The sequence below is a fragment of the Panthera tigris genome, chromosome C1, assembly GCF_018350195.1.
Source record: "Panthera tigris isolate Pti1 chromosome C1, P.tigris_Pti1_mat1.1, whole genome shotgun sequence".
NCBI classification, from domain to species: Eukaryota; Metazoa; Chordata; class Mammalia; order Carnivora; family Felidae; genus Panthera; species Panthera tigris.
The window spans coordinates 101,053,178-101,080,509 of record NC_056667.1 but is presented as its reverse complement, the minus strand read 5'-3'; the positions used below and the strand labels follow the sequence as shown (position 1 = coordinate 101,080,509).

Genomic DNA, 27,332 nt, shown 5'->3' with positions numbered 1-27,332 from the left:
CTCTGCCATTCCAGAAGTCCCTCCACCTTATTTTAAACACCAAAAATTGTAAGCAATCCAAACGTCCACCTTCGTAGGATAAATTGTGGTATATTCATACAATGGAATACTATAGCAATGAAGAGGAGTGAACTATTGCATTCAACAACATGAATGAATTTCATAAACATAATGTTGAGTGAAACACCAAAAATTTTAATTTTATCTTATTCAAGAACAAATGTAGACTTGCTAGCTTTTTATCTATTTTTGTAAACTGAACACGCCCATGAACTTGTACCCAGAATGTTCTTCATGCCCCTTTCCACATAACCTGTTTAAACCTTGATATAATTTGAATTATTTAGTATATACTTTTTTGTGTCTGGCTTCTCTCACTCAACATTATATTTATGAAATTCATTCATGTTGTTGAATGCAATAGTTCATTCATCCTCATTGCTATAGTATTTCATTGTATGAATATACCACAATTTATCAATCCTATGTAGGTGGACATTTGGATCGCTTACAATCTGGGGTTGTTACAGTGCATTCTGCACACATATTTTTGCAAACATATGTGCATATTGTTGTTAGATATATACCTAGAAATGGAACAACTGGGCCGTTTGTTATATGAATGTTAACTGTGGATGCAGTCAGTTTTCAAAGTTGGTACACCAATTTACATTCTCACAGTAGTGAAAAGTATTAAATGTACCCAGTATCCTTGCCATACTTGGTATTATTTGACTTTTTCATTTTAATCATTCTGAGGTGTATGTATGGGGTCACATTATGACTTTAATTTGAACTTAATGCATTTGGTCCATTTTTATGGTGTTATCTGCTTTTTTCTAATTAATTTGTAGAAATCCTTTATATTTTGTATATCAATATATTCTGTGTAGATTTACAAATATCTCCTTCCACTCTGTGACTTGTCTTTTCCTTCTTTTTTTTTTTTTAAGTTTATTTATTTATTTTTGAACGAGAGAGAAAGTAGAAGTGAGGGAGGGGCAGAAAGAGAGAGGGAGAGGGAGAGAATCCCAAGCAGGCCTCACACTGTCAGTGCAGAGCCTGATGCAAGGCTCAAACTCACAACATGAAAGCATGACCTGAGCCGAAATCAAGAGTCGGACACTTAACCAAATGAGCCACCCAGGCTTCCCATGTCTTTTCCCTCTTTAAATGGTAGTGTTTCAATGGAGTACTATGTGGCAATGAGAAAGAATGAAATATGGCCTTTTGTAGCAATGTGGATGGAACTGGAGAGTGTGATGCTAAGTGAAATAAGCCATACAGAGAAAGACAGATACCATATGGTTTCACTCTTATGTGGATCCTGAGAAACTTAACAGAAACCCATGGGGGAGGGGAAGGAAAAAAAAAAAAGAGGTCAGAGTGGGAGAGAGCCAAAGCATAGGAGACTGTTAAAAACTGAGAACAAACTGAGGGTTGATGGGGGGTGGGAGGGAAGGGAGGGTAGGTGATGGGTATTGAAGAAGGCATCTTTTGGGATGAGCACTGGGTGTTGTATGGAAACCAAATTGACAATAAGTTTCATAAAAAAAAAATAAATGGTAGTGTTTGATAAAGAAAATTTTAGTAAACTTGATGTTGTTTAATTTATCAATATTCTTTGCTATTTACGTTTAGTATTTATCGGATCCCGTTAAGATTTTTTGCTGGCTAAAGGAAATCAAATGCAATCAACTGATTTAATTTTTTCTGCAAAGTTTTAAAAGCACCTACGATTTATGAAGAATATTTTAGTCTACCTTGAAGAACAACAGTGCTTTCCCAAGAGTGTATTTTATGAATGATTGTCCTCTTTCATTCACAAAAGCATCCACAAAACATCAAGCCTTAGGATTTTTTGTTCTTTCCAATCAAACCCAGCAATTCCATTGAGTATATTTTCTCATCCCATTTGTTTCTACTTGACTATCTTCTATTTTCAGAGATAACAGAGCCTATTAGATGTGAAATTCTCTAACTTTCTGCTCTCCACTCCTATCCCATAAAATAGATCCTCATCTATATTTATTTCCCCTCTTCCTGCTTCAGCAGAAGACATTTCATAGAAAGTGGGTCTATCCCACCTTAAAAAACAAAGTAAAATTTGTATTCTCTAACCCCTACTAGTTATTATTCCCATCTCTCTCCTTCCTTAAAGAAGGAATATCTTACATATGTGATAAAATTGCACGGAACTAAATATACCCACACAATGAGTGAGTATACTACTGGTGAAATCTGAATAGGGTAGATGGATTGTATCCAATTCAATTTCCTGGTTGTGATATTGTAGTTTAGTCATGCAAGATGTTGCCATTGGGGGAAATTGGGTGAAGGTGTATTGGGTTGCACTGTATTATTTTTTTACAGCTGTATGTGAATCTACAATTATCTCAAAATAGAAAGTTAAAACAAAAGTCTTTCTGAAACTTATCCATAAGAGTAACTACCATTTATTGAGTGCTTGCTGTGTGCTAGGTACTGTTCTAAGCACTGTCAGGCGGATACTGTCGCTAACCTCATTTTATACATTGACAGAACAGGCATAGAGTGATGAAGTCACTTACACAGGGTCACCCAGCTCACACGTGGCAGAGCTTAGCATTCAGATCTGGGCAGCTTCGTTGCAAAGGTAGAGCTCTTCACCATTCGGCTACACGTCTTGTGTATCTGCCTTCCTGCCACCTTGTCACACTTCAACCCGCCCCTCCTTAATTTAGCTCCCATCCCAGTCACTCGGCTGAAACTGCTTTGCCTGGACCACCAAGTCTGTTACTAAATGGAATGGATTCTTCTGGGCCCTTACCTTTCTTCCCGCAGCCTTTGGTATTGTTCATGCATTCAGCCAGTATTTACTGAGCACAGGGTGCCAGACTCTGCTTTTCTGCTACAGCTGTAGGATGTATGTATCTTCACTTGTTACAACTCGGGGATCAGAATTTTCGGGCCCTGCTGACTTGCTTGTGGATGGTTGACAAGCCACCTTCTGTGTCCCATGCTTTTATTTTTCTGTAGCTAAAACAGATCAGATTGTTATTTTGTTTGTTTCACAACATTTAGTGGGAATGACTATATTTAGATACTGTTTCCACTTCTCCCCAGACAGAAATCTGAACCTTTCCAAGCAGTTGTTGTGAATATGGATACATTAAGAGAGCCAAATCCTGAAGTATTTTACCCCTTCTTATATAATTATTAATGATAAATGATTAATGATACAATGATCTGAAAGTTGCCTTTGACTCTTTACCGACCTTTTTCTGTATAAGAATAATTTGGATTAATTATTCTTATGCCCCTTATATGGAAATACCAGGAAGATCACTGTATAATATTAAGTAGGTTTCATTCCGTATGTTCAAATAAAAAAGCCACTCCAAGGAAAATACTTGATTTCATGAAAACACGGTGGAAGCTTTTTGCATATCATCAAAACTGAGCATTGAAGGCCAAGTTGAAGGAAAGGAGTCAGTCGTCTTGTCTCTTTCTACATATGCATGGTTATTTTTCTGTATTTTCATTCCTTTCCCTAATTCAGTAAAGGAGAAAAAAAATTTTCTCCTACTTCTTCATGCCAAGAAAACAACTCTTGTTTTATTAGTTCTAATGGGAATGTGTTTTGCTTGATGATTGGAAGCAACTATAATCCTCCTGCTCCCATGCAGGGTTACTGTTTTTGTCCGTTAGCTGTTTGTTTACAGCAGCAATTAGCAATTTGTATGGACAGTGCTGTTCTCAATGAAACCCAAATGCCTCTTGGAAGAAAGATGACGGATTCAGCCCAGTGACTTGCAAAACTTTAAAAGCAATTCCTTGTCAAACATGTGAAAAACAACTCTTCCCTCTCCATGACTCGAGGAAAAAAATGAGAAACTATCTTACACCAGATGGTGATTCCTTGCTAGTAAAATGGGCCGGGGCTGACTGGGCCCCAGTGCTTCATGTTCCCTTTGCAAAACCCACAAAGAACACATTTGGGGCCACTTTTCAGAGTTGGCAACAGTCTCTGCTTTTTAAGGAAATCATATGGACACCAAAAAAAGCCACAGTGGATGAAGGGCTCGGAATCCCCAGAGTCCAGAAATGGGATACTTAGCCCTTAAATTCTAAGTCATCAATTGGAACCTGGCCTGGACCCAGGAATCATCCCAGCTGTTGCCAGGTTTGGTTACTTGATTAAATTTGGTTAAAACAAATTGAGAAAAGGTTATATTCTCTTGTTGACTACAGCTCTTTTTAAAAAGAAGATGGAAGGAGGAGGAGAGGGAGAATGGAGCACAAAAGAAGGAGGAAGGAGGAGAAAAATGGAAACTAAAAAAACAAAACAAAACACCTTTGGAATGATGAAGTGATTAGCAAATTTCTAATTACTCCAGATCTAAAAGATTCAATCACTGATTTTGAGGCCAGAACCTTCCTCTCCTAATACTATTTACATGTAAGGTATTATAGTTGCTTTCACATGTTTATAAGTTATTTAAAGAGGATATGAGTGTGTGTGTGTGTGTGTGTGTGTGTGTGTGTGTGTGCGTGCGTGAGTGCGCACGCATGTGTCAATTTCCTTGGCTTTTTAAAGATGGAAAGGATGCGTCGGGACATAATGAAGCCCTTTCACTGACGACGTTGAAGCAGAGTCTGGCCAGCCACTTGCTAGGGATGTCGTGCAGATCTAAACACTAGAATAGTAATTGTATTGGTTAGTTTTTGTTTTTTTTTTTTTTTTTAATTTTTTTTTTCAACGTTTTTTTTTTTATTTATTTTTGGGACAGAGAGAGACAGAGCATGAACAGGGGAGGGGCAGAGAGAGAGGGAGACACAGAATCGGAAACAGGCTCCAGGCTCCGAGCCATCAGCCCAGAGCCTGACGCGGGGCTCGAACTCACAGACCGCGAGATCGTGACCTGGCTGAAGTCGGACGCTTAACCGACTGCGCCACCCAGGCGCCCCTGTATTGGTTAGTTTTAAAATTTTCTTCCTCATCTCAAATGCTGTGCATTATGAATCAGCCCCCTTTGCCTGTCGTTTTTTAAGTTACCTTGATTTGCACTTTCTGTCACTTGAGGTAACACCTGTTTACTTTTGCCTTATATGCAAGAAAACGTTGACCACCTTCGCTAACGTTCTGTTTTATTTCTTTAGGTGTCTGAACACACACAGTTGAGTTGGATCCTTACCTGCCTGGTCAGACTGCCCCGGTTACAGCATTTACACCAGTGGAAGGTAAATGCTGGTGATCTGATTAATAAATAAGGAGTTCAAAGCTATTTTTTTCTCCTGTTTATTTTTGTGTTCGGCTCTGGGAATCCTGTGTTTACTGGCCTCCCTGGTCTGTTACTCACTAGTGGCTAGAACAGCATTTTAACCTCTCTGCCTCAGGGTCCTAAGTGGGAAGTAAGAGAGTTCTTCAAAATTCCAACTTAAAGACAGGATAGGGGAGCCGGGGTGTCTCAGTCGGTTGAGCGTCCGGCTGCGGCTCAGGTCATGATCTCACGGTTGGTAGGTTCAAATCCCCGCATCGGGCTGTGTGCTGACAGCTCAGAGCCTAGAGCCTGCGTTGGATTCTGTGTCTCCCTCTCTGCCCCCCTCCCTGCTTGTGCTCTGTCTGTCTGTCTCTCTCTCTCTCTCAAAAATAAATAAACACTTAAAAAATTTTTTAATAAAAAAAAAACAGGATAAAAATGTCCAACTTATTAACTATTTGATTTTATCTGTGTAGGTTGAATCAGAGCGATCTTTGGATAGATTTGGTAATGACTTAGAACATTATAATTAACAGACAGTCACAATTTCTGGATTACTGGGCTCTGAAGTTGCCTCCCATCTCCACTGTAATTAACTGGCAGTCAGGCTCAAAGGTTTCCATTGTGGGGAGAAGAAACAACATATTTTATTTAACATTTATACAGGTTGAGTCCAGGCAACAGTTCAAACCCACAGAAAAATGAAGGCTGTACTTTTTCTAGAAAGCTCAACTGAGAAAGATAAAGTGGATAATTCATAGTACTTCACTCCCATTTATTTTTGCAGTTGGATAACCTGAGGGTAGGTAGCCCCCATGTACATCAGCCTTGAATTTCAGTTTCAAGCTTCTTTCCGGCATATTTTCAGGGCCATTGGTTTCTTCAAAAGCTGGTCCAGAAACCTCCACGTGAGTCTCAGCAAGAATCAGAGCTTTCAAGTGGCCGCGCCTAAATAAGAGGTAGTGTTAATACTGCAGAATCATTACCTGCCAGGAATTAGAAACAAAATTTTTTAATGTTTTCTACCATATCTGGTTTTAGGCAAGACTTTGCCATTTGATCATAATACTCTAAGTTGAATACTGCAATCCGTTTTATAAGAACCGAATACTTACTTAATGGGAAATGTTCCCACTTTAAAATCATGTCCGAGGAGCTCCTGATAACACATTACTAGTGAATGCACAAGACGGTTTCCCCCACTACCCAAAACTAGAACATTCCTCTTTCATAAGCCACAGCGGAGTAGAACCAAGAAGCAAGTACTACTTCATAAAGGTGAAAATCCTCTTCCGATTTCTTCCAGTTATCAAAAGCAGGCACTACTGTAAGTCTTTTGCGAAAGCAAAGTGGCATAATGAGAACTTTCAGGTAGCAGGGGAAACCTGTATTCTGGAGAAGCCTTCCCTCCAGTCCGTGATATTTTATTTGTGGGGAAAAACATGGGTTTCAAAGGCCAGCCTTATCCTAGAGCGTGTTCCTGCCTTCTCTGGTCATTCCTTCATTAACAAATACCATCAAGTCTCATATCACATTAGGCGCTGGGGTTACAGCAGTCAACAGGAGGGACAGAGCCACTCTCATGAGGCTTGTCGTCTATTTGGGCGGAGACAATTACACAAGCCATCAGAAACAGTGAACAGAGATCAGAGGGGAGAGTTCCGGGACTGTACAAGGATCTCCGAGCACCTAACTTGGTTTTGATTAGGGGGGATAGTAGGGTAGAAAGGTAGAAAGAACACTGAAAGTTCTCAGTGTTGCTTGAGGTCAGGGTTATTTAGAAGATTCTACAAGGGGTAACACAGATGTAAGGCATCTGAGGCACATAATAGACACTCAATAAATATTAATGCTCTCCACATCTCCCCCTTCCTTTGTAATTTCGAGATCCAGTATTCTAATATAGAAAGACTAGGAAGCTAATGCAGTAACAGTTTTTAAAAACTGGGTTCTTTTCCCATTTGCTCATTTCCAAATTGAGTTTTCATTATCTTTACCCAGTGATCATTGCAAACTGGGCTTTGTAGTGGACATTGTAATCAAGAGATGTACTGAAGGAATTATACATTCAAACTTTCAAGTTTCCTTTGAATGCCTTATAGCATTAGATGCTATAAGCCAGAAACTACTTGAAGTAACCTAAAGAGTTAACTTTGTACCTGACTTGTGGAACATTGACATTAAGAGGGTTAAAGAGGAGCTGTTGCTTTTCAAACCCAGACTCAAAGGGTGTATCTGCATGTTGGTTGGGGAAGCCCGAGTGGTGAGCCCATGAACTTGGTCCTCAGAATCATGCAAGTGTATATATTCAGTTGTTCAGTTCATTCAGAAATAATCAGACCTCAGGGAAGTGATTCGTATTAACTAAATGAATAATATCTGTACACCAAAATAACCATGTATCATTTTACAAGAGAGATGCAATGACCAGTCAACTGTACACAATATTCCCTATTAAGTAGTTCTGCCCAGAGAACTGTTACCAAATGTTCTGCCCAAATTACCTGTTATCAATGCTTAGCTGTGGCAAGGGAAATGCTATCACTAGGGCTTATGTTTGGTGGGTACATATTCATACCTTGTGGTTGGTATCCATTAATTAAATACTTCTCGTATCTCTTCTGGTGTTACTATCAGCTTCCCCATTAAGGAAATACTTTTCATCTATACAGTCTGTCCTGTACACTGGAATCACTTTATGCCCTCTAGTTTTCAGTACCTACAGATCAAGACAGAGTCACAATTGATTAGATTAAAATTTTCTCTTAGTTTCGTTTTTTAAATGCCACAACTTTTTGTTTTTGGTTTGGTTTGGTTTGGTTTTTTAAAGAATTTTTTTTAATGTTTATTTATTTTTGAGAGAGACAGAGAGAGAGCATGAGAGGCAGAGAGGCAGAGAGAGAAGGAGACACAGAGCCCAAAGCAGGCTCCAGGCTCTGAGCTGTCAGCACAGAGCCCAACGCGGGGCTCAAACTCACAGACCGTGAGATCATGACCTGAGCTGAAGTTGGACGCTTAACCGACTGAACCACCCAGGCGCCCCTTGGCTTGGTTTTTTAAATGTGATTTTAAGGGTACCTTACATTTTGGTCAACAGCACAGGGTGAGACTTTCTGGGAGGTTTCCACAGACACGATATGGTGTTTGATGTTAACTTATCAAATTAATTAACTTGCAGGAATCTAATTTCATTATATTTTCTGACCTTACTTGTGAAATACGGAGTTCATCTGATTTGGAAACTTTAGAATTTAGAAACCCCCCTTGTTTTTCATTTTATTTATGTATTTTTTAATGTTTTAATTTACTTTTGAGAGACAGAGAGTGCAAGCAGGGGGGTGGGGCAGAGAAAGAGGGGGACGGAGGATCCAAAGCGTGCTCTGTGCTGACAGCAGCGAGCCTAACGCGGGTCTCGAACCCAGAACCGTGAGATCATGACCTGAGCCGAAGCCAGACACTTAACTGACTGAGCCCCCAGGGCTCCCCAAAAACCAGAAACTTTTATATGCTTGTCTTAATTAAATGGATAAGAAATAGTGGCCGTGCAGGACCCGTTAGAGGGGCAGTGGTGAAGTAGATGTCCCTTATTCCTGCGTGAGCCTGCAGCATGAAGACAAGCCAGCCCCATGGCTAGTGTTGCTAAAAGGAACTGAGATATAATGCTAGTCCTGGTAGCTTCAGATTACCTTTTGCGTGCTTTAAAGATTTCTTTATTTAGCAGTATAATTAGGTGCATGTCGGATTTCATTCTCTCCTCTCTCTTCACCGCACAGGCAAAGACTGCCACCCAGAAGCATGGCGGAACCGCGGGCCTGCTCACGTACCCAGTGCTCCAGGCCGCTGACATTCTGCTGTACAAGTAAGGAGCAGAGCTTACCTCTGGTCTCACACGTACTCATGCTGACAGGAGAGTGAACCGATCCCGAAAAGATTTGGTTCGTGGGGCAAGGGGACATAGAAAGGATTGTGTGAATCAGTTCGCATCTATTCCTCAGTAGGAGGTACAAAATGATAGAAGTATGTTTCCATGTGGAACGAGTAACGATAAGGGCTAACACCTAAATAGCACTGGCTACGTGTTCAAAACTGTCATAAGTGCTTTATGTGCATTAGCCCACTGAATCTTCACCAAACCTTGTAAAGATAGCACGACTATCATCCCCATTTCACAGATGAGGAAATTAAGTTAGTGATTTGCCCAAAATCATGTAGCTAGCAAAGCTTGGACCCAGGACTTGAGTGTAGAAAGTTTGAGTGCAGAGTTTTTGTGCTCTTTTTTTTTTTTAATTTTTTTAATGTTCCTTTATATTAAAAAAAAAAAATTTTTTTAACATTTATTTATTGTTGAGAGACAGAGTGCAAGCAGGGGAGGGGCAGAAAGAGGGAGACACAGAGTCCTAAGCAAGCTCCAGGCTCTGAGCTGTCAGCACAGACAAGGGGCTCAAACTCTTGAACTGTGAGATCATTACCTGAGCTGAAGTTGGACACTCAACCGACTGAGCCACCCAGGCGCCCCGATGTTTCTTTGTATTTTGAGAGATAGAAGGGGAGACAGATTGTGAATGGAGGAGGGGCAGAAAGAGAGGGAGACACAGAATCCAAAGCAGGCTCCAGGCTCCGGGCTCTCAGCATGGAGCTCAAAGCGGGGTTCGAACTCAAGAACTGCGAGATCATGACCTGAGCCGAAGTCGGATGCCTAACCCCCTGAGCCACCCAGGCACCCTGAGTTTTTGTGCTCTTAACCACTCTGTAATGTCTACTTCCCTGGTAATAATTAAACTTCAGGGGTTTTAAGTGTTGACTTCTACAATCTAGACTCTCAAGCAAGGCAGTTTAATACAACTTGTCTGCCATTATGGCAGTCAACCCATGCTTTCCAAGACCTTAGCGGCTAGCCGCATGGACTGTTGACAGAGGAACTGAATTTTAAATTGTGTTTCAGTGTAATAATTTAAGTTTGAATGGCCACCTGTGCAAGTTTTTCAGCATGATGTAGAGTTGCTCTGCTTGTCCTGGACCCACAGTCCATGCAGTCAGCCAGTGCTGTCCTTTATGGCCTCAAACCCTACAACCAGAGGCCGTCAAGACCTGCCCTCTCTTACAGCTGGCCAGAGCTTCTGACCTCATCCCTCTCCCAGTTCTTCCCTGCCATCCCCAAGTCGCCTCCCTCAGCCGTCCATTTGGCCTTCTAGAGAGAAAACTTCCCAATCAGCACGCGCATAGCCAAGCCTTGCTACTATGAACACTTCTGACGAAAAAGAGAAACTCCATGAATCTTTTCCCCCTCCATGGCCTTGATCCTTCCCTAGGAAAACTAGAATTCTTTGCATGTAATTATGATAACAGCATGGAGATGATTAGATATGTACCTTGTACTATGACCCCAGAGCCCTTGTGCAATTAAGATGGAAACAGCCAGAAGAACAGCCTCTTAGCTTTACAAATAAGGAGTGTCCTTTACTACACGCAGGCTATCTTTAACTCCGTTTAAAACGCACACATAAGGATTGTGTGTTGTTTGTTGTATTAACTTGAATGCTGGATTCCCAACAGCATTTACTACTTATAGTAAACTTTTGACTTAGCCTGGAAAATCCAGAACACTTTTCTCCAGGAGTAGCAAAATGAAAGTCTAATAAAGATCTAACATATCTTCCAGCAAAGTGGCATGTTTTCTCACCTGTAAAATGGGAATCATGATTATCATGCACAGGATTATTAAGGGATTAACATGAAATATGGGCCAGGAAGTGCTGTGCCTGGGATCTGTCAGTTGGTCATAACTAGTGATGATTGTCTTTAAGGATTATAAACTCATGTGAAATTTCACTTCCCAGGGGGTCTTCTGTATAGAAGCAAAGGCTGAGATTTTTTGGCACCAGGATATCGAGCCAGTTGATTTCCTTAACAGTTCAAGAACTACAATGTAAAAGTCCTCTAAGCTCAGGGCTGTGAAAAAAGAATAAACTTGAACAAAAGTGACTGCCTCCTTTGTGATACCAGGGAGCACAGAGAGGGAGGGAACTTTTCAGGGCTCTCTTTCATTTTCCTAGCTTTACAGATACAGCCCAGTGAGGTTGAGCAGTTTATCCAAAGCTGCACAGCCTGTCAATGGACAGGAATGCGTCAGAGCATGATTATGACCTCCTGAGGCCTGTGCTGACCCTCCTTAAGGAGTCAACAGTTATATTAGGGGGCAAGATCATCACATAAGTAACTAGGACAATACAAGGTCATGTATACTGAAGTGATGACAAATTTATTTTTACCAGTTGCCCAAAAGACAATTGGCAGGATGATAAAATCCTGCAGTTTCTTTCATCTATAAGGTGGGCCAATGGGACATAGCTCAGGGGTTATTAAACAAATTATGTATGAATTGACATCACCTACTATATGCTCACTACACACGTTTTAAAAGTACAAGCAACATTTTAAAAGGCTGACATTGGCAAAAGTAGCCCAAGGTCCCCAAATCTGACACATATTCTGCCTAAGCTTATGGATGTCTTCTTCGCTTACGGAAAACAATAAGTATTTCAGATGTGGCTGGTATACTTGAAGAACTTTCAGTAGCTTCCTGCCTCACTTTGCCCTGACATAGCAGGTTCTCATAGTTAGTTAATGCTTCCAAGGATAAATAATATCTTTCTAGCATCAGCTACCCTCCAGCCCACTCTCTGGAAGCAAAGAAGTTATCATACTATATATAAATATTCCTTTTTTGACTTCTGATCCAGGGGCACCTGGGTGGCTCAGTTGGTTGAGCGTCCAACTTCGGCTCAGGTCATGAACTCGTGGTTTGGTTCATGAGTTCGAGCCCCGCGTCGGGCTCTGTGCTGACAGCTCGGAGCCTGGAACCTGCTTCGGATTCAGTGTCTCTCTCTCTCTCTCTCTCTCTCTCTCTCTGTTCCTCCCCTATTTGCATTCTGTCTCTCTCTCTCTCTCTCTCTCTCTCTCTCCATCTCAAAAATAAAGATTAAAAAAATTAAAATAGTGGATATTTGAAGAGAGACAAAATACCCAAAAGTAGCATTTGCTCGTAGTATTATTTTGCATCTGCATTATTTTTCTGAATATCCAATTTCAAATAACTAGCTATCTGTTGAGTAAATGTTTCTCTCTCACTTTCTCTCTTTCTCTCCACACACACACACACACACACACACACACACACACACACACACAGTTGTAATGAACATACAGCAAATACACGTTAAGTACTTGTACTGCTGCTAACCCAGAAAAAGGCACCATGCATGGACGTGAGGCAGAGGGAAAGGAGGAATCAACATGAGGGGGGCATTATTTGGCAGTCACTGTACTAGCCACAGCACACCTGTCATCTATTCAGAGTTTGGGACAGCTCTATAAGGTAGGTAAGTGATATTATCCCCGTTTTATAGATAAAGAAGTGACATTTTAGAGCGGTGCCACGAAGTCTGCTCGGATAGAGATGATAGTGGTTACCTGGGCCAATTGGTTTCTCTCTCTCAAGAATGCAAACAGAAATACAGGAAGAGGCTAAGAAGATAGCGAAAGCAAAAGCTGACACGACATAGGAAAATGGGGAAACAGAGGCCTCAGGAACTGTGAGTCAACAGAACCAAGACCCGCCAGGAACTATACAGAGTCCGATGACTGGTCACAAACATCACCCTTGGTAATATTCCAGAGAAGAGCGTAGTCAGCCCTAATGTCTGAGAATCAGAATCCGACCACTGCCGTTGAGGACAGCGGAGATAATCAGTTCCTGAAACTGCTTTGGAGACTTCTGGCTGTTGAACTACATCCTTTCTCTATGAGGCCGGTCTGCCCCCAATTTGTATGACATCCTGAAAGCTGCCGGCCACATCCTCACCCACAACTGCCAACCAGTAGTGTCTCCTCTTGGTCTTTCACTTTCCAGCTCTGCGGCAAGTGCCTGCGGTAAACCAGAAGCCTCTGGAAATGTGGCTTGTAGGCTGCTAGCCCCTGGAAATAGAGAAATTGCCTAGAAGGGAGAGGGTGGGGCTGAGATGTCAACAGATAACCCAGGACACTCTCCTGAAAGCAACAGGAAGCTCTTTGTGATTTTCAGGACAGCGTGAGATGATCCGATGTATACTTTTAAAAGTCAACTGATGGAAGTACAGAGAGTGAGTTGCAGGGGCCAAGAGCGGCTGGGACAGTCTGTTCGGGGCTCTTTCACTAGTCTGTCTGGACCGTGATGGTGTCGGTGAAGATGAAGAGAGTAGGCAAATTTAGGAGATTTGGGGAGGAAAGAGGGATAGAGCTTCCCGATGGAGTGGTGGGTATGAGAAGGGGGTCTCGGTGACCCCACATTTCTGACTTATGCGGCTGGATGGATGGTGTCGCCATCCATGGAGACTGGGAATACTATAAGTGGACTAGCCAGAGGAATTTATAACTTCACGTGGTGTTTTCTCTCCTCAACTTCACTAGAGGTAAAAATCTTCATTGTATCTCTCACGAGACCCAGCACCAGGCCATGCACATCATAGTCCCGAAGTCAGGAAAGAATCCCTGAATTAGACATCATTACGGTATATCCAACAAGCAGCCAGTGATGGTGAATTCATCCTTTGCGAAAGGAAAAACAGCACCAAACTCCACCCCACCCAGGCTGGTTAGAGGCAACAGCACTGAAAACTCACCAACATAACCAAAGTAGGAAAAAAAGAGAGGAGGACAAAGTTCTGTGAGCAGATATATGTAGGCAATGATTATTCATCTGGACACTAATTTTGCTGGAGGGTGAGGTGGATCCCGAATAAATGTGGATACAACTAGGAACCGAACAAAAGGAAAAAACATGAGTTAGTCACCAGAGAAGAAGATCAGACACATTATTATGTGACAGAAGTTATAACAATCAAAATTATGAAAGGCTTTTGTTTTCTGTTGTATCTAAGGAAGCACAATCAGGATAAGTTAAAAAAAAAAAAAGAGAGAGAGAGAGGAAGGAAGGACGGAAGGAAGGGAGGGAGGGAGGAAGGAAGAGAAGGGAAAAAAAGACATATTAATATGGATATCATTATATAGGGCATAAATTTTAAAAGAGCAGCTCTAAATTATCTGATGATGAGGACAGAGGTTGAAAATATGAAGAGAATAAGGCCCATAAGTGAGCAGAATCAAAGACAGGCTGAATTAATGTGAAGTGTGAACCCAATGAATGAGAAGTAAGGGCCAAGATAAATTATAGGAGGTGAGGAGAGCAGTAGGAGCAGAGGGAGAAAAGACTAGAAACAAACAAACTAAAATCAGAGGAAAAAGCCAAGCAGGGCAATAAGACCAGGTGAAAAAAATTAAAACTTTTTAATCCTTTTTTCAAAACAGCACAACCTCACAGAATTGTAAGAAAAGAGGCACTGATCTCACAGAAAGCAAAGAGGCATGCAGAGTCATTATGAAAACTAAATGTGTTTTCTGTTTAGGTTGGTTGCTTTGTGGATCTGGAACCATTTTGACATGTGGAAATATTCATTTTGATGTGCCTAAAGTGTATTGATTATGGTAATTGCTTTTTCTATGTTAGCTGCAGTCCATTGTGATTTCCTATGGGCTACTGTAATTGCTTTTTAACCTGCCCTGTTGGCTAATTTGGTTTGGGGGAGTCAAAGTGACCTCTGCGTGTCAGCCTGACTAGAATCACAAGACAGAAGTACCAAAGTCCAGTCAAAGAAGAGAAACGTAGGAGGGGGGTGTTGTGTGTGTTTACCTCCGAGAGGCGCGCATGCGGGCTTATGGGCACGGAAGGAAACCTAAAAAGGAACATTTTTGGTTTTACCACTTAGGAAGCCAGTGACTTTCTGTGTGGAAGAGAACAATGGACAAAGCCAAGCAACCATTTTGTAGAACTTCCTAAATTCATTTACTGACCTTAGACAAAGAGAAACCACTTCCTGATCCATTGTCACGGTCCCTGTGCTTTGCCTGTCCGTTCATTATTCTGTCTCTGTTTTTGCTTAAATTAAAGGGGTTCTCAGAATTCCTATAACATGCTATTTATACCTGGGGATTGCCCAGTCAGATATGTGAACCATCAAATTTGTTTTCTAAATGTATCAGGATCGCTGCCCAGGTCTGTGACTGTCTGTGGGATTATATGCTGGTATTTATGTTTGTGGTATAAATCACCTGGCAAAAAAGGAAAATGATCCTCGTTTGAAAAAAGTCACAACGTACCTCTCATCAAGGTCCCTGATCAGTCTTTTACCATTTCATACTTCATCATGTCAGATATTAATGAATATCTATTGTATCAACAGCTAGTGTTTATTGAGCTCTACTGTCCAGTATCATGCTTGCTTATCTCCTTTAATCCTTGAAACAATCTTATGAGGTAATAAGCACCATTATGACACCCAATTTACAGAAAAGTAGGAAGCTTGGCTATGGTAACTCACCTAGTAGCTGGTGGAGCTGGGATATGAACTCAGATAGTCTGACTTCTGACTCTGTGCTCTTATCTTATACTGATGACAAACCGATCTTACTATGATTTTTCGCTTGGTATAAATCTATATAGGTCACAGTGCCCTCCTAAGATCATTCATTTATTCAATAAATATTGTCACTTGATCTTAACCAAAAGGCCGAGAAGCCATTACTTACTCAACAAATATTTGTTGAGCTTCTCAAATATGTCAGGCAACTCCTGTAGGTACTGGAAATAGATTCAAAAAGAAGACAAACAAGCTTTCTAAAAGCTTATTTCTCAGCTGGAGAGAAAACAATATACAATTAAATAAACAAATGAAAGAACATAATTAGATTAGGATTAATACTATAAAGAAAATAAATAGGATATGTGGAAAAGAACAAGAGGGAGAAATCAACATTGGAGAGTATGGTTGGGGAAGGCTTCTCTGAGGAGGTGATATGTAGGCTGAGACCTGAAATAAAGGAGCCAGGCTGAGGCAGCTAAGGGAGGAATATTCCCAAATTCTGGAAGAGCCTCACATGCTCACCCAGGTCACTGATACGACCTGTTTGTGGGATTTCACTCCTTAATGCTCCTGACTCTTCTGTTTTGTGTTTGGTTTTCTTTATTTCATGAATTCACTTCTTTTCATTTGATCGGTTTTCTGTCACCACCTATGTTCTCCGTTTTTTGGTCCTGCTTTTATCTTGTGGCAGTGATGCCTTTTTGAATCCCATCGAGGGAACCAAGCAGTTTTCTTTTTTTTTTATGTTTATTTATTTATTTTTGAGAGAGAGTGAGCGAGCACATAAGTGGTGGAGGGGTAGAGAGAGAGGGAGATAGAAAATCCCAAACAGGCTCCACACTGTTACCGTGGAGCCCAACGTGGGGCTCAGTCTCACGAACCTTGAGATCATGACTTGAGCTGAAATACAGAGTTGAACCCTTAACCAAGCAACGCCACCCAGGCATCCCAAGCAGTTTTCTTTAAAATGCAAAACTATCTGTTTCTTGTGAAAGCTCACTTTCAAATGTCTGATCTTCCTCAGGATCTAAAGGGTAAAGTCCCCCTTCCCTTGTTCCACAGTACTTTTCATGGTCCCATATTGGGCTCTTTTACTTGTCTGTCTGAATTTTATGGGCCGGGTGTTTTAAATCCATATTGGAACAAGGGAACCTTTCAAATAACGTCTGCCAGTCTACGAAAGGCCCTTGTGTCCACCTTCTGCCTCCCTGGCTGCTAGTTGAATTCCCTGCCCAGAATTCAACAGGAGGGCAGGACAGTGTGTCCAATTGCACATGCCAGTCAGCTAGGTTGGTACCGCTGGCCGGAGAGAGAGCTTTCTCCTACCACCTGTCTGGCTCTTTCACTCTCTGAACAGAGGTATTGCATGCAAAAGAGCCTTCACCAGGTAACACTGCTCCCATGTCACATTCTGCTTCAGTGTCTCACCTTCTGCGCTTCCCTTTTTCATTCAACACCTGTAACCTGAGTGCTGTCCTTCGCTGGCCGGGATGTGTTCTGTGTCCTGGGTCCGGCAGTGGCCAAGACAAACAAGGCCCTACCCTCACAGAGCTCTCGTCCCATTCTTGTGAGGATACAATGCACCCTGACCTGCTCCTGCCGCCTCCACTGCTTGTCTGGTTACTTCCTCTTGTCGTGACTGAGTGTCTAAAGAGTCAGGCTGATGAGACAAGGGCCACCCTGGCGACAGCAGAAGGGTGTCTGCCCCCATGGGTTTGGAAACCCATGGGATGGGTTTCCGGCAATGGGGGCTCTCGCTCTGACCCTACATGGCCACCAGCTCCACCAGTCGCTCTTTCAGTGCTTCTGTTGATCCTCACAGTTCATGAAAAGTCTTCTCAAATTCCGTCTTCAGGTGTAACTCTTGCTGCTAGTTTTAAGTTATTTATAGTTTCTTTGCCTCTATGGGTATTTTAATACGAAATTGACATAGGTTCTCAGAATATAGTGCCAACCTGGAATGCTGGCTCTCCGATGTTGAGTTGGGGAGTAAATGTGGGATAGTCAGTGCCAACATCTAGCAGGAAGGCAGAGATATAGTCCTGACCCTTCAGAGACACAGCAGAGCTAGAGGCAGAGCCCCAGAATCATCAGAGGAGAAGGGACGTGTAGATCCCCAGGGGAAAGCTGATGAGCTCTCTAGTGATGAGAGAGAACCAGTGAGCCAAGATGATGTTTTTAGAAATATCAACACTTAAGGGACAAAAGGGAGAGAAAATAAGCCACACATTGCTCTCTGTTGATTTCTTTTTTCCTCCCCTGTGAAAATTTATACATACATAAATAAATATTCATCAGGTCTTGATTATCCGCTTTGCCAAACAGATGACCCTGGGCTTTTTTCCCCTCACAAACGTCCCCTCTTTGGGGCCAAGCCAGAGAGAAGTTGGAATGAGAGTCAGGTCACGGGCGAACCTCTGGCTGCATAGGCAATGTTCGTGAGCATTCTTCTGAAATACAGTGTAGTACCATTTTAGAATTATTCCCTACATTGCTACCGGTGTCTGAAGGCTTACCAGACTTCAGGCAACTCCGCTAAGCACACGTTGTCTCATTTCACCTCCACAGTAGTATAGGGTAAATATTGTTACTCCCATTTATAGTGAGAAAGTTGCCTATGATAGGAATTCTATGATTTACCCAAAGTCACAGAAAACGAGAGTGGCAGAGTCAGGATTTGAAGCTCAGAGCCTGAGCTCTGAGGGCCATATTGCATTCCCACCCCACCCCACCCCACACACACACATGCACACAAACATGCACACATGCACACAGGGCAACTGCATGGGTATTTGAGGGGCTGTATGAAAACAACTAATATTCAGAGATTTTTTTTAAATAAATAAAATACATTACTTCCATGCAAAAGAAGTGTCAGAGTTGCTTTCAAACCTATACTTACTCTAAACTTCAAAACATTTATCAGCATTCATTTTGGAAATATACTCTGTGTTATCTTATGACAGAAACAAATATTAGTTTCATTAGCTGACAATCATACCTTGTTATTGACCAGAAAGTACTAAACATGCATTCACCAGATTTACCTCCACAGGACTTTTGGGTTATTGTAAAAGATTATTTTTTTCACTTGAATCAAAATTTCCCACGATATGAATATTCAAAAGAATCTGCTACAAAATCATGTAAATTCTTTATGGTTCTGTAACTATAGCACAAGAATGTTCTTTTTTTTTTTTTTTTTTAATGTTTATTTATTGTTGAGAGAAAGATTGCGAGTAGGGGAGGGGCAAACAGAGAGGGAGACACAATCCGAAGCAGGCTCCAGGCTCTGAGCTGTCAGCACAGAGCCCAACATGGGGCTGGAATTCACAATCTGTGAGATCATGACCTAGGCCATAGTCAGATGCTTAGCCGACTGAGCCACCCAGGTGCCCCAGCACAGGAATGTTCTTATGCAGCTATTAAAAAATTTTATTAGGGGTGCCTGGGTGGCTCAGTCGGTTAAGCAGCCGACTTTGGCTCAGGTCATGATCTCGCGGTCCGTGAGTTCGAGCCCTGCGTCAGGCTCTGTGCTGACAGCTCAGAGCCTGGAGCCTGTTTCGGATTCTGCCTCTCTCTGACCCTCCACTGTTCATGCTTTGTCTCTCTCTGTCTCAAAAATAAATAAACGTTAAAAAAAATTTTTTTTTTTAATTTTATTAATGAAGACCACATAGAAACATGGGAAATACCCATTATGTTAACATGAAAGATGGTATGCATATTATACTGCAATTATGTAAAAATATGCATCCATAGAGACAAGAACAAAGACTAGAAAGTAATTGGCAAAAATAAAAATGATTGCAAAATGAGGGATATTTCAGATTTTTTCAAAATGTTCTCCAGTGTTTTACCATATTAAAATAGCCAGTCTGTATGCTTTGTTTGCTCATGCTCTGGACAGCTTTATGAAGTAGACCAGTAAGTAGCCTGTGGACAGTAATTCACAAGGGAAACATAAGATCTCTGCCAGTTTTTTAAGGACCACTGCTTAACCACAGGGATAGGAGATTTTCCTCTCTATAACAAAGTAGAATAGTTTTCCTCTTCTGAGGCTGTTTTAAAAAGTTGTTATTTTCCCACTCAAAATGTACAATTATCGTGTAAATATCCAAATTCACTTTCAGGCAGCTGTTTTCACAAGAGGAACATGAAACTGTTTTGATCAAGAAACAACAGCACTTTATTATCTATATTATCAAACGTAAACTCCCCAGCCAAGCATTAAAGACTTAAAATCTCCTATGGGGTGCCTCGGTGGCTCAGTCGGTTAAGCGTCCCACTTCGGCTCAGGTCACGATCTTACGGTTCGTGGGTTCGAGCCGCACGTTGGGCTCTGTGCAGGCAGCTCAGAGCCTGGAGTCAGCTTCGGATTCTGTGTCTCCCTCTCTTTCTGCCCTTCCCCTGCTCAATTCCTGTCTCTCTCTCAAACAAGTAAACATTTAAAAACAGATAGATAGATAGATAGATAGATAGATAGATAGATAGATAGATAGATAGATAAAGACTTAAAATCTCCTGTCTCTTTCCCTAGTAATGCTTCTGGAGAGAGTTTTCCCCATCAAGACTTCTCTGTAATGGCTCATTGTTCCCTTGTTTGACATGCTGCATCATGATCCAGCACTGCAAATTTTATATATGGGATTAAAATAACCATTAGTGAAGCTCCTATATTCTGACATTTTTGTCTCACGTCTCTATTTTTTAATAAAATAAAATAAAATATTGCGGGATACAATTCAGGTCTCCTTTTTTCTTTTCCCCAGACCCACTGCCCTTCCCTCCTCCTCTGGGGGCAGCTACAGTCATGGCTTTGTGCAGGGGTGGGGGCCGCTTCCGTGTGTCATCCTACTTACATATGCAGCTGTAAACAATAGACAGTACTTTAAGATCTGCACGTCCGTGTACTCTACGTGTCTTCTGCGACTTGGTTTCTTCATTCAACATTGTTTTCAAGATCTGTCTGCATTGTAATGATAGATTTGTTCATTTATTTCAAGTTCCCTGCAGCATATTAATTGTGCTGTGATTGCAATTCACTGAAAAACGAAGGAGCATATTCCAAAAAGATCTTGAGTTACTCCCTGTATGACAGGGAGGAAAAACCCTTGCCGGAAGAGCTTTCTGCCATCTTTGATTTGAAGAGTGGATTGGAGCGGCTTTCAAGTGTGAGCGCAAGCTCTGGAGTAAAAAGCATCTGGCCAGGGCTAGGGTAATATGTGCTGACTGGGCGAGGGAACAGGAGTGGTTTTAAAATACAATAATGCTTAGAGCATATGCTATTTAAGATACCATTCCTCCCTCCCAGCAAGATCCTGTCACACTGGTGTTGATGGCTGTATTCTTCTGCTATGGAAGAAACAGAACTAGAGTTGACAAATGTCTCTTTGGCATTTGTCTGATACGTAGATAAAGACTTGGGCCTCAATATTCCCTCTGTAGTTGGTGAACATTTGTTGAACACCAACAGTGAAATAGGCACAGGAAAGGCAGCTGCTTGCAATATCATCTCAGTATAAGCAGGAGCCTTGCTGAGTGTTTCTGTCTGTCTTTTATTAAAGGTCCACACACGTTCCTGTCGGGGAGGATCAAGTCCAGCACATGGAGCTAGTTCAGGATCTAGCACAAGGGTTTAACAAGAAGTATGGGGAGTTCTTCCCGGTGCCCAAATCTATCCTAAGTAAGTAACACACATATGACTGTTAAATCAGGCCATGTTTCCAAGACGGGACTGGATAATGGACCAAGGCTTGGGATTTCTCCGGGGCTAAACTCGGCTTTCTTGTGGACAGGCTTCAGGGTTTGTAACTAGAATCCCCATCTTTCTCTGTACTGTGGTAGACCTTGTTAGATTATTGGATAAAATAACTAAAAAAGTTTGAAAAGTATGGGAAAGGCTAAAAATGAAAAATAATCAAATTCATTAAATTATATAATACATATATATATATTTGGTAAATTATATAATATTTTGAGAGAATGGAAAGACTTAAAATGGAAAATAATCATTTTTATTAAAAAGGATTATATAATTTACCAATTATATATATTTGGTAAATTATATTGTATGTATATTGAAAACATATTAATAAATCAATGTGTTAATATTGTATTATTAATATATCGTATATTAATATTTTATATATTTAATACTTTATAATGAATTACATATATATACACACACACATACTTCCCTGGTTTATGGATGGGGATACTAATGGTTGGCAAAGCTAATTTTGCATCCAAGACATATATCAAGTTGGTGGCAAAGCTCTTCTGATTTCTTTTTTTTTTTTTTAATGTGCATTTATTTTTGAGAGAGACAGAGTGCAAGCGGGGGAGGGGCAGAGAGAGAGGGAGACACAGAATCTGGAGCAGGCCCCAGGTTCTGAAAACTCTTCTGATTTCAAAGCCAGTCGACCTTGCTTTCCCTGCTCACAAGAGAACAGTCAGAAGACTGAGAACTGCTGAGTCATCAGCTAGATAAAACAAGAGGGCACTGATCGTTCTCACACTCTCCCTTCCTAAATGCACGACATCGACAGAATGTACCGTCCACCCAGTGGATCTGACACGGCACCTGCAGCTTGTGAGGTAGTACTGGTCTGGAATCTTCTCGAGGGAAGAAGCTGTGAATCTCTATCAATATTTCAGTAGCGATGCGGATTTGTGGCAAGGGCAGAGATCACTGAGCCTAATTAAACTGAGCGTTTATTAAACTGACTGCATTTACGTGGGCCCAGTATCTGATCAGAAGCAAAAGGCAGGTATAAATTTCTAAGCTATTGCAACGGTTTGCACAAATAAAAACCGGGCCTTCCATGCATTGAAACCTTCTTTTAGCAATAAGTAATATTTTAATGCTTTTGCCTATTATTGTTTTACCTATTTCAACTTGATAAGTTTCTGTAATGGCCATAAAATAGGCAATTATTAAAAACACTGGTTTATAAAGCACAGCTTAACATCTTGATTCTATCAGAGCAGTAAGTGACTCACTTCTGTGTGTGTGTGTGTGTGTGTGTGTGTGCGCGCGCGCGCACGCGTGCACGCACACGCGTTGGTATATACTTATATAACTGTGGATAAAGAAATGAAAGCATTGCCACAGATTGTTAAAATTTGTTGGGGGCAGGAAGGGCAGTGGTTGTAAAGGACAGAGAGTGATTAGCTAATAGAGAAAGAGAGAAGGAAAGAAATAGACTTTTTAAAAAGGTAGGCACAGCTAAGTATGATGGATATATTTTCATTTGTGTACGATTATACAGTTTATGAGTATATATGCATTAAGAGATGCATGAAAATATGATCAACAAAATGTTAACAGTATTATTACATATTACAGGTGATCTTTATTTTCATGCTTATATAAATGGCTTGAATTTTTCACTATGAGTATTTGGTATTTATATAATCAGATGAAAATAATAAAGCCGGGGCGCCTGGGTGGCTCAGTCGGTTGAGCCGCCGACTTCGGCTCAGGTCATGATCTCACGGTCTGTGAGTTTGAGCCCCGCGTCGGGCTCTGTGCTTACAGCTCAGAGCCTGGAGCCTGTTTCGGATTCTGTGTCTCCCTCTCTCTGACCCTCCCCCATTCATGCTCTGTCTCTCTCTGTCTCAAAAATAAATAAACGTTGAAAAAAAAATTTTTTTTTTAAATAATAAAGTCATTTGGCAAGAAATAACAAGTGTTGGTGAGGATGTGGAGAAAAAGGAACGCTCATGCACGATTGGTGGGACACAAACTGGTGCGGGCACTGTGGAAAACAGTGTGGAGTTTCCTCAAAAAATTAAAAATAGAACTACCGTATGATCTGATAATTTTACTGTTGGGTATTTACCCAAAGAAAAGGAAAACACTGATTCAAAAAGATATATGCACCCCTGTGTTTATCGCAGCATTATTTTATTTATAGCCAAGATATGGAAGCAACAACCCAAGTGTCTGTCAACAGGTGATGGAAAAGGGGGATGTGTTGTATATATACGCAATGGAGTACTGTTCGACTATAAAGAAGGATGAGATCATGCCATTTGAGACAGGCTGGGTGGACCTAGAGAGTATTATGCTAAGTGAAGTAAGTCAGACTGAGAAAGACAACTACCACATGATTGCACTCATAAGCGGAATCTTAAAAGAGTCAACAAAAAGCAGAATCAGGCCTATGAGTACAGAGAACAAACTGATGATTCCCTGAGGGGAAGGGGGTTTGGGCCAAAGGGGTGAAGGGGAGAGGGAGGTACAGGCTTGTAGTTATGGAATGAAGGAGTCAGGGGAACAAAAGGCACAGCGTAAGGAATGGGGTAATAGCATTGGAGGGTTAGATGGGGTAGATGGGGTAATAGCATTGGAGGGGACAGGTGGTAGTTATACTTGCGGTGAACATGGCATGATGTCTGGATTTGTCAAATCACTACGTTGTACAACAGAGTTGGTGTACGACTGTGTGTCAACCATACTCAATAATAATAATAATAATAACGTCATTTGGTATTCTCTGCACGTTTTAAGATCTAGACACTGACATTCCTGGTGATGTTTTCTGATTTTGGTGTTGTCTTCTGGTTTTGGTTTCGGTATGTGTGCGTTGGCGTTTTCCCCCAGCATCGATGAAGAAGGTCAAATCCCTCCGTGATCCTTCGGCCAAAATGTCCAAATCGGACCCTGATAAACTGGCCACCGTCAGAATAACGGACAGCGCGGAGGAGATTGTGCGGAAATTCCGCAAGGCTGTGACGGACTTCACGTCGGAGGTGACCTACGAGCCGGCCCGCCGGCCGGGGGTCTCCAACCTGGTGGCCATCCACGCGGCCGTGACCCGCCTCCCCGTGGAGGAAGCGCTCCGCTGCGGCGCCGGCATGGACACAGCCCGCTACAAGCTGCTGGTGGCCGACGCTGTGATTGAGAAATTTGCGCCAATTAAGAGGGAAATTGAAAAACTGAAGATGGACAGGGGCCACTTAGAGAAGGTTTTACAGGTCGGGTCAGCAAAAGCCAAAGAATTGGCACACCCCGTGTGCCAGGATGTGAAGAAATTGGTCGGGTTTCTGTAGGAAGCTTCAATCCCAGAAAGGCGCTTATGCCTTGTGGTCTGTGCACTCCAATAAAGGCAGCTTTCCTCACAAACGAAAAATTGTGGCTTGGGGATGTTTAATTTGGTACCCATGATTATTTGCTTCATTTGATAAATAATGATTTGTAGCCTTCAAATAGAGCAGTATTCTAAATCATCAGCAAAATGCTGTGGCTAAAGGAAGGAGGGAGTGGGGGAAGAAGGAGGGAAGGAGGAAGGAGGGAAGGAGGGAGGAAGGGAGAAAGGAGGGAAGAAGGGAGGGAGGAGGGAGGGAAGGAAGGAGGAAGGGAGAGAAGGAAGGAGGAAGGGAGGGAAGGAAGGAGGAAGGGAGGGAAGGAAGGAGGAAGGGTCGGAAGGAAGGAGGGAGGGAGGGAGGAAGGAAGGCAGGCAGGCATAAGTATCTGAACCCTCAATTATTTGAGGCATACTCCTTACCCTGAATGTAGGTACACAAATGTGATTGAGCTGAGCAGCGATTTGGGAAATGGGGGTATCATTTGAGTCTCCAGAGTACGTATTACTAGGCTTGCTCCACTTTATGTGTCCCAACACTTTGAAATGTTGTTATTGTTGTTATTGTTGTTATTGTTTAAGTAATCTCTATGCCCAGCGCCCAACATGGGGCTCAAACTCATCACCTGGAGATCAAGAGTCACACACTTCCCGAACTAAGCCAGCCAGGTGTCTCTCTGTCCCAAACCTTTTAAAAAGTAGTATATAGAGTCTAGAATCCTTAGGATCCCATTTGGGCCAATTTGTATTGAGATCTTATAAAAACTCAGTTGATATATATTATGATTCATTTGTCACTAAGATAGTGCCTGCCTAAATGTATTTAAGCTGCTTAAATTGCTCCCTATGAGACCGCGTTGACTGTCCTAACAAGTATTTTTGTTTTGTTTTGTTTTGTTTTGTTTTGTTTTAATTCAGAAACGCATGATACAATCTTCTGAGAAGGTTGCATTTCAACTTGATTTATTTCTAGTGCAAGAACGCAAGTTCCTGGATTCTGTTTGTACTACATGCTTCCTTGCCTTCACCTCTAGTTCAGTATCACCACCCCTCTGGGAAGTATATGAGGGGGAGTGCCATTTTACACCCAAGGACAGTGAGGGTTAGCTTGTGCAAGATCACTCAGTAAGAAGCAAGTGCAAGATAAAAGCCTTCACTCCTTAAAGAGTAGTACTTTTCTCATCAGCACAGAACCAAGAGAGGCCACGCGTATGAGACTCCAAACATTCTTATTTTGAAGGTGATTACTTGAAATGTAAGACCTGAGCTATGGAGGCTGTTTATATCGGTAACCCAACCAATGGCCGCCTGCTTTAAATTTGCTCAAAATCCCCAAGGCAAGTCCTGAGCCCTGTCTCCTATGTTTTATGCAGAGACACCTCAAAGTATATTTTGCCAGACTACAAGAATAGTGAGGCCTGCCAGATCAGATTTTCCCAATTACCAGAAGCTTCTCACCTCACCTCTACCTCAGCCTCTCTGAGTCATAACCAGTCACCCTAAAACCTAGCTTCTCTGCACTTTCTGAATATGGAAATGACAATCCTGACTTACCACACCCGGACCTGTTAAAAAGATTGATTTTGTAAGAAAAATTGCATGTAAGTTTTTTGCCAGTGGGCACCATGGTCACTTTTATACATAAGAGACTAGTATGTTAGGCAAAGAATTTGTGCTCATATTTTTTTTTTAAGTTTTATTTATTTATTTTCAGAGAGAGATAGAGTGAGGGGAGGGGCAAAGAGAGAGGGAAAGAGAGGATCCCAAGCAGGCTTCACATTGTCAGCCTGGAGCCTGATGCAGGGCTCGAACTCATGAACCGTGAGATCGTGACCTGAGCCGAAATCAAGAGTCAGACGCTTAATTGACTGAGCCACCCAGGCACCCGCCTTACTCATGTTTCTTAAAAGAAAAAAGTAGAGTGGTCCTTTTAGAAGAACAGATATAAAAACACAAGATACTGCATCCTGGAATCCACCCCAAGTCCAAATCCTTTTTGGGATCTTTTCTTGGAAGGGGTATCTATAGTCCTAGAACTTCTTTGGGCAAATTTCCTCCAAAGCTCTTTTTTTTTTTTTTTTTCCTTTCAAAGGAACCGTAGTATGAATACTGGAAAATGACAAAATTAAAGATGGACCTACCAAACCAATTTGTGTGTGTGTGTGTGTGTGTGTGTGTGTGTGTGTGTGCGTGTGTGTGTGTAACCCACTTACAACACCTTTCATCCACAGAACTAAAGGCACCATGGAAAGAACCTCTGAGGAGAAAGACTAAGGGACTTGTGATAACTTCCAAAGAACAAAGCCCTCACAGGCAAGAGTGAGGGTGAGTGTTCTGCTCTTATTGTCTTTGAAAGTGACCTGAGGGCTCATCACGTCCAAAATCCACGCACATAGTGATTGAGAGATGTGCCCAGTGATCTCAGGAAGTAGAAAAATGAGCCAAGACAAGAACCTAGATCTCTTCTCACATCCTTTCCACCTACCATTTGCAGGCCTCAGCACAGTCTTTTCACAGAGATGAAGAATCGGAAATCTAACCGG

General features: G+C 41.7%; 1 protein-coding gene and 1 long non-coding RNA gene across 7 annotated transcripts in view; one reads left to right on the top strand and one right to left on the bottom strand.

The window, feature by feature from the left end:
- Nucleotides 1–24,831, top strand: part of WARS2 (tryptophanyl tRNA synthetase 2, mitochondrial) — a 95,694-nt gene extending 70,863 nt beyond the window's left edge. For 2 of the 3 annotated variants that reach the window (XM_007075683.3, XM_042993885.1), the window contains exons 3-6: nucleotides 5,143–5,223; nucleotides 9,017–9,102; nucleotides 21,265–21,383; nucleotides 24,309–24,831. In XM_007075683.3, coding sequence (XP_007075745.2) covers nucleotides 5,143–5,223; nucleotides 9,017–9,102; nucleotides 21,265–21,383; nucleotides 24,309–24,757 — 735 coding nt within the window. In that variant the 3' untranslated portion in view covers nucleotides 24,758–24,831. The remainder of the gene's footprint in view (nucleotides 1–5,142; nucleotides 5,224–9,016; nucleotides 9,103–21,264; nucleotides 21,384–24,308) is intronic. The other variant, XM_042993886.1, reaches the window with a different exon arrangement.
- Nucleotides 5,881–15,557, bottom strand: LOC122240795. Of its 4 annotated transcripts, none has more exons than XR_006220522.1 (4): nucleotides 15,435–15,557; nucleotides 8,930–9,143; nucleotides 7,822–7,962; nucleotides 5,881–6,191 (listed from the first exon to the last, which is right to left on the bottom strand). It is a non-coding gene; the product is annotated as an uncharacterized LOC122240795 (long non-coding RNA). The 4 variants fall into 4 exon arrangements; XR_006220520.1 differs by having other exon boundaries at nucleotides 5,881–6,229; nucleotides 8,930–9,094; XR_006220519.1 differs by having other exon boundaries at nucleotides 8,930–9,094.
- Nucleotides 24,832–27,332: the final 2,501 nt, after the last annotated feature.